Raw genomic sequence first — 12843 nt, 5'->3', positions numbered from 1 at the left:
GCTGTCTCAACCCCAGGGCACAGCCTAGTCCCGAGGGGCCTGCTTCCTAAATGCGTAGGGGGTCAGTGCCTTCCCCGGGCTGCGTTCCCATCAGAGCTCCGTATGGAGGGGAGTGTGGGCTTGCAGAATTAGAGAGGAGCCATGGGTCTCATTCTCCTCACTGTCCCCGACCCCACATAATTCCTGGGTTCTGCTCTAGCCCCCCCGCCAAGGCTCCTTTCAATACTAAAGTGCTCATGGTATTGGCATGGTGCACCCAGCTCTGGCTGTGCCTGGCCCGAGTTCTGCACCACCCTTGCCTCGTGCCCCAAGTTCTGTACTGCACCCAGAGCAAGTGTCACAGACCCTGGAGTAGGTAGGTCCATGACCAGGGGCCTCTAGCCCCTCTGCTGGTGGCTGTTCTTGTCATACACCATGGGGTGCCTTCCAGTCACCCCAGGGAGGAAGCCAGGGCAGACAGCAGGGTGGCCTCCCCAGAGCCACCAGGGTGGCCTTCTCTGAAGGGCAGCTCTACCCCACAAGGACCTGAGTGCTGGTCCTGTGTGGTCACTGCAGGAAGGAGGCCCCACTTACTGACATCTGCCCCTGGGTACAGTCTCTGGAAGGGAACCTCCCTCCAGCTGCAGAACATGGTCTCTGGAAGCCCTCCCCCCGGGGTCCCCCCCTCCCCCCGCACAGACCTTTTGGCTTTGTGGCTGGAGACATTCTTTTCTCCAGACCCAGATGACAGGGACGGGGCTGGGCAAGGGCCCTGGGCTGTGAACAGGCTTTGCCAGCAGACCATGGTAGTCCCCAAAGGTCCCTCTGTTGGGGAGAGCCAGGGAGGCTCAGAGGCAGCAGTGGCTTCTGGGGGCTAGGGGGCTGGGTGGTTCAGTTTGGTTCTTGGGAGGATGCTGGCCAGGCTTCCAAGTACTCCTGTGGGGGCAAGTGAGCATCTGAGGAGGGGATGTATCCTCCTGTTAAAAATAATCAGAACACAAAGGAATTAAACTATTGGGCTTATTTTGGGCAGTTATCCTGTATGCATGCAGGGAGATCATTATGTATCTAAAAACAAGTGGCTAATCTCAAATACCAGCAGGGTCACCCATGATGTACGTGTTTCGGTGGAGCTTTCAGACTAAGACAGATGAGGAAGAAAGATCTGGCATTCTACTTCTGAAAATTAGCCAGTGAAAACTCCATAGATCACAGCAGACTATTGTCCGAGCTAGTACTGAAAGATAAGTCCCCTAGATTGGAAGGCATTCAGAATACACGGTGGCAACAACAATGGACTGGAGCACATCAACGATTGCAAAGATGGTGGAAAACTGGGTAACGTTCTGTTCTGTTGTAGACAGGGTCGCCATCTGTCAGAGCTGACTCGGCTGTAACTGACAGCAACAATAACTATGTGCCTCTGCTCTTAAATTCTGCTCTTAAGGCGTGTATAATGGGGGAGAAAAGCATTAAAGACAGGGTCAAATTATAGCTACAAAGGAGAGTGTACAAATGCTACAAACAAAAGGTGCATGGTACTGGAAGGGACCATAATGGGAGATCCTGGCTGAGCTCCCTGAGAAGTGACCACCGAGTCACAGGTGAAGGAAGGTTTCAGGTGTGGAGCAGCAGGTGCAAAGGCCCTGCGGCAGGAGGAAGTACAGTGCTTACAGAGCTCCAAAAAATGTCGCTGTGGGCAGAGTGCAGGAGGAAAGGGTGTGTGGCTGCCAGCAGGCCTGGCAAGGCAGCATTGGCCAACTGGGCAAGCTCTGCCTTCATCGGAGAATAATGGAAGGCCCCAAGAGGTTTGGAGAGAACCTGGTCGGGCTCATGATCCAGAGGGACCTCCTTGGGCAGTATGGGTGTCGTCTGGGGGTGATGGATTCATGTGGGCTGATTGGGGGCTGTTGTCCAGGAGGCAGTGGGTGATAGTGGTGGCAGAACTGGAGAAAGTAGACAGACTCAAGATATGCTTGGTGGGCAAAGTTGATGGGACTCGGGGATGGCTTGGACCTGGGGGTAAAGGAGAAGGGACAGCGTTCCTGTCTACACAGCTGGGAATGTGGCGGTGACGGCAGCATTATCTGAGGTGGGGAGGTGTGGCAGAGATGGGATGGAGGTGGGTGGAGGGTTCTCTTCAGGCATTTTGAGATGGAGGTGCTTTTGAGCTGCCCAAGAGGAACCTCCAGGGGACTATTGAGTATATGGATTTGGGGTTCAGAGAATGGCAGTGTCATTTACACATAGGGGCCACCGTAGCCCCAGTGGAGCATTGGTCTGGCAGTGAAGAAGGGCAGAAGGAGAAGAGGCCTCACAGCTGGGTCAGGCGGACGTTCAGGGAGAAAGGCGAGCCTGTGGGAAGCTGAGAGGGGGCAGCCAGAGAGGGAGGAGGAGACAGGAGACTGTGTCTCAGGAAGACAGTGGTGAAATGACAATGGAAAAAAAGTCTTCTGGAATCCCTGGGTGGCATTAGCAGATGCTGCCTGCATGGAGTGGTGGCACAGAGCCTGTATGGGTGTGCAGAGGAGGGGGGGTGCGCATGCGGTACTGCTCTCCAGAGGCTTGGCTGAAATCAGGAGCAGGGAGGGCATCCAAACACTCTTTACACATTGTCTGGGTTGCTTTATGCTGCATGGCAGAGGTGAGGTGCTGCCACAGAGACCCTGTGGCCCACAGTGCCTCAAATATTTACCATTTTGCCCTTTACGGAAAAAGTTCACCAGCGCCTAGCTAGAACTGCGCTGTCTAGTGCAGCAGACAACTAGCCACACGTGGCTCCTTATATTTAAATTAATTAAAATGAAATAAAATGGAAAACTCAGTTACACAATCACACTGGCCACATTTCAAGTGCTTGAAAACCACATGTGGCTAGTGGCTGCTGCATTGGACAGCACAAATCTAGAATATTCCATCATCCCAGAGAGTTCTGGTGTACGGCGCCGGTCTAGAGGCAGCAGGCTGGAAGCAGGACCGCATTGCACAGCCTGGACCTGAGAGGCTGGCTGGGCATCCCGAAAGGCTGCAGGTAGGCAGGAGCCCACAGGGGAGAAGGGAGGACAGGTGTGGGAAGGACTTGGGGAAAAGAACAGTCTGCAACCATGAGTCACAAGTTCCCCAGGGCTCTGTGGAAGGTTTGGGAAGTGCTGTCATGTTTGGGGAATGGTGCCCTCTGGTATTGCAGCACATGGCTGTCCCCCTGGAGACTGGGTGGCACAGTGACTGTTCCCTGGGTCCCAGGACTGCCCTCCTGACCCCATTGTGTGAGTTTTCTAGGTGGGGCTGACTTTGTGCAGTGACTTGCCCATGTTCAGTAGTCTCACAGATGGTGGCTGTGCCCTGCCCTTCCATCCCGTCTTCACTACCGTGTGAGCCCTGTGTCAGGGAGCCCTGACAGCACCTTGTGAGCCCTGTGTTGGGGAATCTTGATACTACTGTGTGAGCCCTATGTAAGGGAGCCCTGACACCACCATGAGAGCCCTGTGTTGGGAATCCCTGACCTCTGTGAGAGCCCCAATTTGGGGAGCCCTGCCATGGCTGTGTCCTGTGCTTTAGGGGCTGCCGTGTGAGCTCTGTGTTGGGGAGCCCTGACACTGCTGTGAAAGCTCTATGTTGGGGAGCCATGACACTGCCGTGAGAGCCCTGTGTCAGGGAGCCGTGACACCACCATGTCCTGTGCTTTGGGCTCCCCGTGTGAACCCTGTGTTGGTGAGCCCTGTGTTGGTGAGCCCTGTGTTGTGGAGCCCTGACACCACCGTGAGAGCCCTGATTGTGGAGCCCTGACACTGCCGTGAGAGCCCTGTGTTGTGGAGCCCTGACTCTGTGCCCCTTCAGTTCCAGGGCCCTGTGAGCCCGAGGACCTGATTGATGGGATCATCTTTGCTGCCAACTACCTGGGATCCACCCAACTGCTGTCAGAGCGGAACCCGTCTAAGAACATCAGGATGATGCAGGCGCAGGAGGCCGTCAGCCGCGTCAAGGTAGTGTTCCATCCCTGGGGGGCCCGAACGCCAGCCCGTCTGTGCCAGGTTCTGACTAATTGGGGAGTACCAAGATGGGTGGTTGTGTTGTGGAGGGGCCCTTGTGTGTCAGCCCAGTGTGGAAGTGCCCTGACCCAACAGCTCTGGGAAAGCAGGGACGCCCCCAGAGGCACCCTGAAGGCCCCAGTGATGTTGGCAAGGACAGGAGGATGCTCAGGCTGAGGATTACCCAGTACTGCTGAGCACCTGGAAAAACGGCTTTTAAAGCACTCTAGTTGTAAAACATGCTTGTTTGGAGCCCCAAGTCCCAGTTCACCAGGTGTGTATTTTTATGCCATTGATAGGGCCCACAGGAGGGCAGAAGATCCGCCCTGTGTCTTATTTAAATGCATGACCTCAGGAAACTCTGACACCCCTGCAGATTCTAGGTGCGTGTTGCCTGATCTGGTGTCGGACTGGCGCAGAGCTGGCTGAGGCGGGGCGGGGACATGCAGGGAGGTAGCAGCCCCCCTGGGCAGTGTGGTGTCTGCAGAAAGCGGGGCGGCCCACCCACCCCACCCCGCAAACACCGACCTCCGTTAAAGGAGGCCACAGGGCACCGGGTGTCAGTCCTCCACGGTGGGCAGGAAAGAGTGGGCAGCCCAGGGGTGGTGCGGAGCCCTGCCTGTGGCCAGTGCCCTCAGCAGAGTGACCTGGGCTGCCCCATCTGCCCTGAGAAATCCATTCACTCTTCCACCCTAGAGAGTGCCATGCTCTCCTCCAGCAGATTAGCGTTCTCCCATCCTTGGTCACGCCCCCACAGACCAGAATGAGCATCGGTAGTTCCAGCTATTGAGAGACAAGAGTGGGGGGTTTCCTGCCCAGCCTGTGTCCCTGGTGAAGGGGTGGCTGTCTGCCTGTGCCCACAGGGGTCTTCTGCTCAGTGCTGGGTCTGAGTATTGGGGTGCTGACCACGAGACCCAAGTAGCACTGCCTGCCCATCATCTGAGTGTCTGTTTTTCCTTTCTCTCATCTGCTGCGCAGAGGATGCAGAAGGCGGCTAAGATCAAGAAGAAAGCGGTGTGTAAGACTGTGGCCCTGGAAAGTGGTGTTTGCTTGTGCTGCTGTGTTGTCCTGATCTGTGGGGTTCTCCGTGAGAAATACAGATAACACTGCAGAGCAGTTTTTCCCTTTGTCTGGGTAGATGAGTGTCAGACTTTTCAATGGAGCCAAGAGACTTATCCTTCATCACCCACCTAGAGAGAGTGGTGCTCGTTTTCCTTTTCCTTTTCAGCCCCTCCACTGTCCTGGAACACGGCTAACATAATGATGTTACTGGTTTCTGTAGACATCTCTAAACGTGCTGTTGGCGCTTGATGTGACAGCGTGATGTGTCTACTGCCGAGGCCGCCTGCACAGTGCAATTACATTGTTCTGATATGTAAAGACTCATTAAGTTTAATTTGCTAGATCAGGATGACGAGGAGCTAAGATTGCCCGTGAGACGCTTTCTCTATTGAAAGTATTTCTGGAGCATGGCAGACTTAAAGATGGGGTGGACATTAGGTCTTTAGTTTGTAAGCCTAGTCGTTTAGCAAGTGTGACTATCCTTGTACTACAGAAGATATCAAAGCGCTCAGGGTCAGGAGGCCCAGGGCAGATAAGTGTTTAAACAGCAAGAGATGTGGCCCTCCCCGCCTTGCCCTGACATCAGCCCTGGTGGCTCCCTCTGCAGTGGTACTTCTCTCTAGCTGGGCATCTCCTCTCACCCAGTAGTATCTCAGCATCTCCGTTGGCTCCCCTTTGGCCAGAGGAGAGGGGGACCTTGTGTGTCTCCTCTGAGTGAGCACAGTTCCTGCTGGATGCTCTGAAGAACACAGAATGGGCCGGCTTTGCAAACCTGCATGTGTGGGGTGGGCCTCCCCCCAGGAAGAGGGTCCACACCCGCATCTCCCTGCCCCACACCAGGGCAGCTGGAGCAGGGGCCTTGACTAAGTCCAGAGATCCTGCCCCCTCACACTCCTGAAGGTGGGACGCAGACAGACTCAGTGCAGAAATGACTCCACAGTAGGCCAGGCAGCCAGCTGACCACATTAGACTCAGGGTTTTCTTCCTTCTCGGGACATGAGATGCTCGGGCCACTGCCCAGGACCCCTTCTCTGCTGTTCCTGCACCTGGTGAAGCAAATGGATGGCCCAGAGGTGAGGGTGGCCCTGGAGTGGCGTTCACGCCGAGAGCCCACAGGCTCACTGGTGACAGGGGACTCTGGGGTCCCAGCCCCCACGCCTAGGTGTGCAGAGTCCCACATGCTCTCCTGCGTCCCTTTGTGGGACCCACATTGTTGGTGGTCCCCTGTATCTGGCAGGGGGCACAATGACAGACCTTCTCCTTCACTGTCATTGATTAGGTCCCCGCTCCCTCCATGTACCCACAGCCTGAGCCTCATCAGCTTCTAGTCAGCCCCACTTCTCAGGTCAAGTTCACTGCAGGGTTCATGTTTCCTCTGAAATTGCCACAACAATCAGAGCTCACCTGCAACTCTTATAAGTCACTTCTGGCTCCACCTGCTTTGAAAACCACCGGCCGTCAAGCTGATTCTAACTCAGGGCAACCCTGTGCTGCTCACCTACCTTTGTAAGAAGGCTTTGAGCTACAACCACAGAATATAACCTTTAAAGCACATTTATGGAAAATATAACTTAGTTTTTTAGACAGAAAAAGTAGTTCCTCTGCAGCCCTGCAGATTCTTTCTCGCCTGGAGCTTTTGGGCTCTGTCAGTCTTTCTCATCAGTTAAGAGGAGCACTGGACCAAAAGCCCCAAAGAGCTTTTCCCTTGAAAGCGGAGCAAAAATACAAATTTATCACTCTAATACAGGGCCTTAAAGTATCTCAGAATCCACAAGGAATTGTCAGCAGGGAGATTTTTTATTTTAGATTTTCTAGTGAGAAATTGGAGCTCTTATGGTGCAGGGGTTAAGAGCTCAGGCTGTTCGAATCCACCAGCTGCTCCTTGGAAACCCTATGAGGTCACCATGAGTTGGGAAAACAATGAGTTTTTTTGTTATGGGTTTTTAGTGAGAGATTAAATCACAGTTTCTGCTATTTTGAAGTAGAAGGTACACTACCATAGGTTTCTGAGTGACCACAAAGAATGAATCACCTCAGTGAGCAAGCCAAAAGAACTTGGATTTTATTGTCACTACTCTGGATTCCCACAGATGTAAAATCCAGTTAGAGACTGTTCTGGATTGGGGCAGACCAGTGGTTAACTCAGCTTCGCAGTGGTTAAGAGCTCAGCTGCTAACCAAAAGCAGTTCAAATCTACCAACCGCTCCTTGGAAACCCTATGGAGCAGTTTTACTCTGTCCTATATATATATTTATAGGGTTGCTATGAGTCAGAATCAACTTGATGGCAACGGGTTTTGGTTTGGAAGGACTGTGTAAGGTGCCATGGTGGTTCAGTGGTAGAATGCTTGCCTTCCATGCCGGAGAGCAGGTTCAGTTCCTCGGTACAACCACCACCCACCTGTCAGTGGAGGCTTGAGCGTTGCTATGATGGTGAAAGGTTTCAGCGGAGTTTCCAGACTAAGATGGACTAGGAGGAAAGGACTGGCAATCTACTTCCAGAAATCAACCAATAAAAACTCTGTGGATCACAACAGTCCAATCTGCAACCAGTCACAGAGATGGCACAGGGCCAGGCAGCATTTTGTCCCATTGTGCACGGGGTCACCATGAGTTGAGGGCCACCGCCATGGCAGTTAACAACAACAACTAGGGCCATATAATGAACACACTGCAGCAGAGATTTGTTCTTTTGGGGTTCTCTATGTCACCCTGAAGGCAGCAGCCAGACAGTGAGTTGAGTCCCAGGTCTTGTTCACCTGAGGGTTTTTGGAAGACTGGGGTCAAGGCTGCTTGGGAGCCCACATGATTGTGACGAAATCAGAAGGAAATACTGATATTTTAATTCAACTTCTTTTACATTTTTTTTCTCCATTTCTGGGGATACTTAGAATCCAAAATCCAAGGAATATAGCCCAAGTTCCCAGCCTTCACTGAACGCAGCAGTTAGCAGGAGAGGACCCCACTTTGAGTAGAGGGGCTGCGCTCTGGATGCTGGAACGTGAGACCCGGGTGCCAGCTCCTCTTGATGTTCAGGCTCTGGCTGCCAGCTTTCCTCCTTCCTTCTCTCTGCCCTGCAAAAACTGCCTTTAGACTCCACCCAACCCCAATCCCGCGGGAAGGCTGCACGCATTGGTGCTTTCCGACGGCTGTTTCCTCTTAGGCAGCATTTCCCTCAGTGTGGGCTCGGGAGTGAGTACAATTTTCAGGCCTCTGCTTAAGTTAATGTTCCTGGTTTGTCATCGTATCAACTGTCCTTTCTTAGAATTCTGAGGGGGACACCCAGACGCTGACCGAAGTGGACCTCTTCATCTCCACCCAGAGGATCAAGGTTCTAAATGCAGACACACAGGTAAGTGCTGAGAAGACAGCTGTGAAAATCATGCGGACTGAGCCTCATTTGGAGTCCTTGCATGGTGCAGATTGTCAGTGTGCTCGGCTGCTGACTGAGAGGTGAAGGTTTAAATCCACCCAGAGGTGTCACAGGAGAAAAGCCTAGTGATCTACTCGGAAAATCAGCTACTGACAACCCTGTGGAGCAGTTCTACTCTGACACACATGGGGTCGCCATGCGTCAGAATCAGCTCAGTGGCAACTGAGTGTATCTTAAACTCCTAGTTTTCTGCCCTAGGGACAAACCCTGAGAACAAACTCTGGTGTAGAAGAACTTCGCTCCCTCTGGTGTTTGGGTGAGATGGTTTTTCCCTAGGCTGGTAACTCTGGTCTCTGGGACTTGTGTCAGTTGCAGGAGGCTGAAGAGCGTCAAGCAGGGAAGGATAGAAACCTCCAAGGGGGGGACATGTGTGCTGTTGCAGCTGGGATTAAGTAGAGAACAAAAAATGAGGGAAAAGGGAGGAGTGAGTCAGAAACTGTGAACGAATCGCCGTGATCTAGAGTGACCTTCCTGAAATCACCACATGTGAGCCTAGGAAGTACAGCTGGAGGCTGAGAATCCTGTGGCAGCCCATCGCCCTCAGCGTGGGGCATTCCAGAGGGGAGGGGGCTGAAGGATTTTCCAACAGTAGTTGAGGCCTGTGAGCCAGGTGCATCCTGCCAGGGGCCACAAGCTGACTGTCTTAGTCTCCTGGGGCTGCTGTAACAAAATACCACAAGGTGGTGGCTTTAAAGAACAGAGATTTATTCCCTCACAGTTCTGGAGGCTCAAGGTCTGAATTCAGGGCATTGACAGGGCCATGCTCTCTGTCTCTGCTGGCTCTAGGGGAAGGTCCTTCCTTGTCTGTTCCAGTTCTGGCAGCCCTGGGGTTCCTTGGCGTTCCTCAGCTGTAGGGATCCCCACATGCTGCCTTCCACTGTGTGACTGTATCCAAGCCTGTCTTTTTCTTTGGTAATATACCACTCAGAAGGGATTAGGAGTAGGACCCACCCTCCTCAGGTATACCCTCATTAACTTTACTGATAATATTTGCAAAGAAAAACTGTTTTCTCAAACAAGGTCATTTTCATCTGTGGAGGGGTCAGAACACAATTTAGTCCATAACACTGACTATGATTCCGCTCCTCATTTGTATCTCTGAATGGCTTCGGGGAGCTGATCAGCAGCGGGGAAGGCAATGAAACAAATAAATGAGGAAGAAGTGACACGTACCAAATAAAAAGGACCAGGAGCTGAGATGGAGAACTAGGGCAGGGAGGCCGTGGTGCCGACTCCATGGAGGGAAGTCTGGGGAAGGAAGGGCTGTCTGACTGGGACTTGGTAGTTGAGAGGGAGCTGGCTGTGGGGAGAGGAGAGGAAGGGCCCCCACTCATACTGAGGTCCCAAAGCTCCATCACTTGGCCTGGATGATGCCAACCAGATGCCCAGTGTAAAGGCACCTTTGCTGTTTGTAACTGAAGCCCTGAGACCAGGTAGATACTCCTTAACCTCCTGCCTACTGGTCTTAGTGTCCAGTGACGGTCTTACCCAAATTGGTTACAACATTGGCAGTACAAAATGGTGATTTTCTAGTTTTATGTCATGCTTTCAGCATTTGTCATCTGACCTTTTTCTGTAAAGAAGAGCATTTTCTTTCTCCTCTCCTTTTCTGTTTTCTGAAGCTCCGCTATGGACTCTTGGGTCATTTTTTGTTTGTTTGTTCTACTTATTGTGTGGTGATCCATTACTGTCACTATTCTTTTCGGTGTTCACATGATTCCAGATTGGGCCAGTGGCCTTCAGTCAGGGTCCTGGTCATTTTGACATGTTTCCCTCAGTCTTTAACTGTCCTTGCCTTCTGAGATAAGCATATGTTCTGAGCTCACCTGGGGCTTCCCTGGCCCCAGACCTGAACCAGCCATTTCTTCAACAAGCCCTGTTCCTTTTAGTGGGGAATGGCTTTTAGAAACCAACATCTGGGTGCTGACTGTGCTCGTTGCTACTGGGGTGTTCCTGCTCCTTGGCCCTTTCAGTGGACAGAGCTAGAATATTTATGTATTTTTCTGGTAACAAGGCCAATGCTGTCTCAGGATGGGGTTCGAGGAGCCCTGCCCACTTTCTCTCCTCTAAGCTGGGCAACCATATTTTCTACTTCACTCCCCTCTGCTCATCTGAAGACTTTAAAGGACGTCTGTCATGTCCCTTATCTTCCAGAAGAAGCCCCTTGGCTTCTCTTTTGTGTTTCTGCCCTGTCTCCTTCTGATCTTCCCAGTTTAGAAAAAAAAGGCGGCCCTTAATAGTTTTTCATTTTGACAGTTTGCAGCATGGTGCGCCTGTCTTCTTGAGCCTTCAGTGTGTCTTTGTTCATCCCCGCCCTCTCCCAGGACACTGGCACAGCTGGCGTTCCCTAACTCTGGGGAGTCCTCATTCTTTTAGGAGACAGGTAGCTGGCCACCATGTGGCCCCAGTTGGCTGTGAGCATATTCCTAATGCATGATCTCCCCTCCCTTCTGTGCCCACCTGGATCCCCTCATTGAATCTGCAGAGGGCCGTGGGGGGACCTGAAGCTGCTTTGCTGGAAGAGTGACCCAGACTCCTGAGCAGCTCTGCAGCGGGGGTGAGGAAAGCCCTACCGTCCTTGGGCCACGTCCCTCTTACATGAAGGGGACATAAGGCCTTGGGGGGAAAGAGAAAACCCCAGGTATCTGCACACAGTGGAGAAATGAATTTGATGGAGACGCCTCTGTTCTTTTTGCATGATGAGAATGTGGCTGACTTGTCTTGCTGGAGAACGGCTCACACCTGACCTATTGCTTGTGGCGTTCCTGGAGCTCCCCCCTTCCCCTGCATTGGGAGCCCTTGCTCTGAGGTTGCAGGGAGGAGCAGGTGTGCCCAGCTCCTGGGAGTCCACCAACAGGTTGAGCACAGGAGACACACCTGGCTCACTGTGCTGATCCACAGAGGCTGAACTCCTTTATTGGAACTACCTGCATCCCTGAGGTGGCCTCAGGGAGTGGGAGCCTGCCGGGCCAAGCAGGCTTGGTGAGGTGGGTGAGATGGCACACCCTAAAGAAGAAGTAGCCAGCGCAGCCCCAAGCAGGCCCTGGAGGTCACGATAGGAGTCTCTGTTGGACCCGGGCAAGAACTGGGAAGTTGAGTCAAGAGGGTTTGAAGATCTGTGGCCTGGCCACCAGGCTGGGAATTTGGGGTGACTGATCGTGGACAGCCATCTATAGTTTGTGACCTTATTTAGGATGAACTGGAAGAGAGTGTTGAGGTGGGACATTGGCTTGGCTGACAAATAACTAATTTTGGCAGAGGGTATGGAGAGGTGGGAACAGATAAGAGAGACTGTGGAGGCTGAGATGACCACTCGGGGCAGGAGAGAGGACAGAGGCCATGTTGGTGGGCACCTGTGTCTGCGAGGAGGTGGCTCTGCCATTACCGTACACTGGGAGCTCAGGAGAGGCAAGTTTGTGATATCTGGGGCTGGATTCCGGCATTTCTGACAAAGGCCAGGAATCGGGGGATGTTGCAGAGCCAGGCCCGACTGTGCCATTTCCGTGGCCCTCCCTCTTCTGGTTATAAACCGTCTTCTGAGCCTGGGCCAGAAGGCAAATCAGCACCCGAGACAAATGTGAAGCACTATCCACTGCAAAAATGGATTCTGTGAAGAAGAAAAGGGCTTTAGAGATCGCAGGAGCACCCTGTTTCCTTTTATGGAAAGAGAATAAAGGCACAAAAGACCAACTGATTGGTTTTCAGAGCCTTTGTGTGCTGCCTTGTTAGGTGGGGGTTGTGAGGAAGATGCTCTGTGGAGATTCCTGTCAGATGACAAAAGCTGTCTGTCGGGAGTAATGAACCTGCCGAGGACCGTGGAGACGGCTGGTCAGAGTCAGGCGTGCTGCCTCGGTGCTCCCTGCAGAGAGCCCATTCCATGGCAGAGGTTGGCCTGGACTCACTCTTGTGCTCGGCTGGACGTCGTGGCCAGGTGGTGGATGTGAGACCACTCACCTCACAGGGAACCACCTCTTGTCATGGTGGGGCGGGCTCTGCCAGGTGGCAGCATCCTGCTCTTCCTATTCCTGAGACAGAGGCCCCACCCCGCCATCATGCCTTCGAGTGTTGGTGAAGCTCCATTTTGAAAGTTGGGGCTGAGGCAAAAGCAGATTCAACTTGGCTGTGCACCGCCTTAAAACTGTGAACCGGAGGAGAGGGCTTGCCCTGAGTGACTTGGCCCTCCAGGGCACATTTGGCAGTGTAGTGTCTGGAGACATTCTTGGCTGGCACAACTTTGTGTGCAGGGGTGCTGCTGGCATCTAGTGGGTAGAGGTCAGGGCGCTGCTAACCATCCTGCAACCTACCACAGAAAATGATCCAGTCCAATAGTGCTGAGGCTGAG

The 12843-nt window shown here is 52.9% G+C and overlaps 1 protein-coding gene across 10 annotated transcripts in view; it reads left to right on the top strand.

The window, feature by feature from the left end:
* APBA2 (amyloid beta precursor protein binding family A member 2) overlaps window positions 1–12843 on the top strand; it is a 336162-nt gene that overhangs the window by 297540 nt on the left and 25779 nt on the right. For 8 of the 10 annotated variants that reach the window (XR_007519919.1, XM_049906020.1, XM_049906012.1 and 5 more), the window contains 3 exons: window positions 3817–3962; window positions 4986–5021; window positions 8334–8420. Coding sequence is in view for 9 of the 10 variants with exons in the window: in XM_049906020.1 (XP_049761977.1) it covers window positions 3817–3962; window positions 4986–5021; window positions 8334–8420 (269 nt within the window). In the remaining variant the exon portion in view is untranslated. The remainder of the gene's footprint in view (window positions 1–3816; window positions 3963–4985; window positions 5022–8333; window positions 8421–12843) is intronic. The other 2 variants (XM_049906021.1, XM_049906019.1) reach the window with 1 other exon arrangement.

This window comes from Elephas maximus, chromosome 13, assembly GCF_024166365.1.
Source record: "Elephas maximus indicus isolate mEleMax1 chromosome 13, mEleMax1 primary haplotype, whole genome shotgun sequence".
Classification (NCBI taxonomy): Eukaryota; Metazoa; Chordata; class Mammalia; order Proboscidea; family Elephantidae; genus Elephas; species Elephas maximus.
The sequence above is the reverse complement of the archived record's forward strand: the minus strand, read 5'-3'. Positions and strand labels throughout refer to the sequence as shown.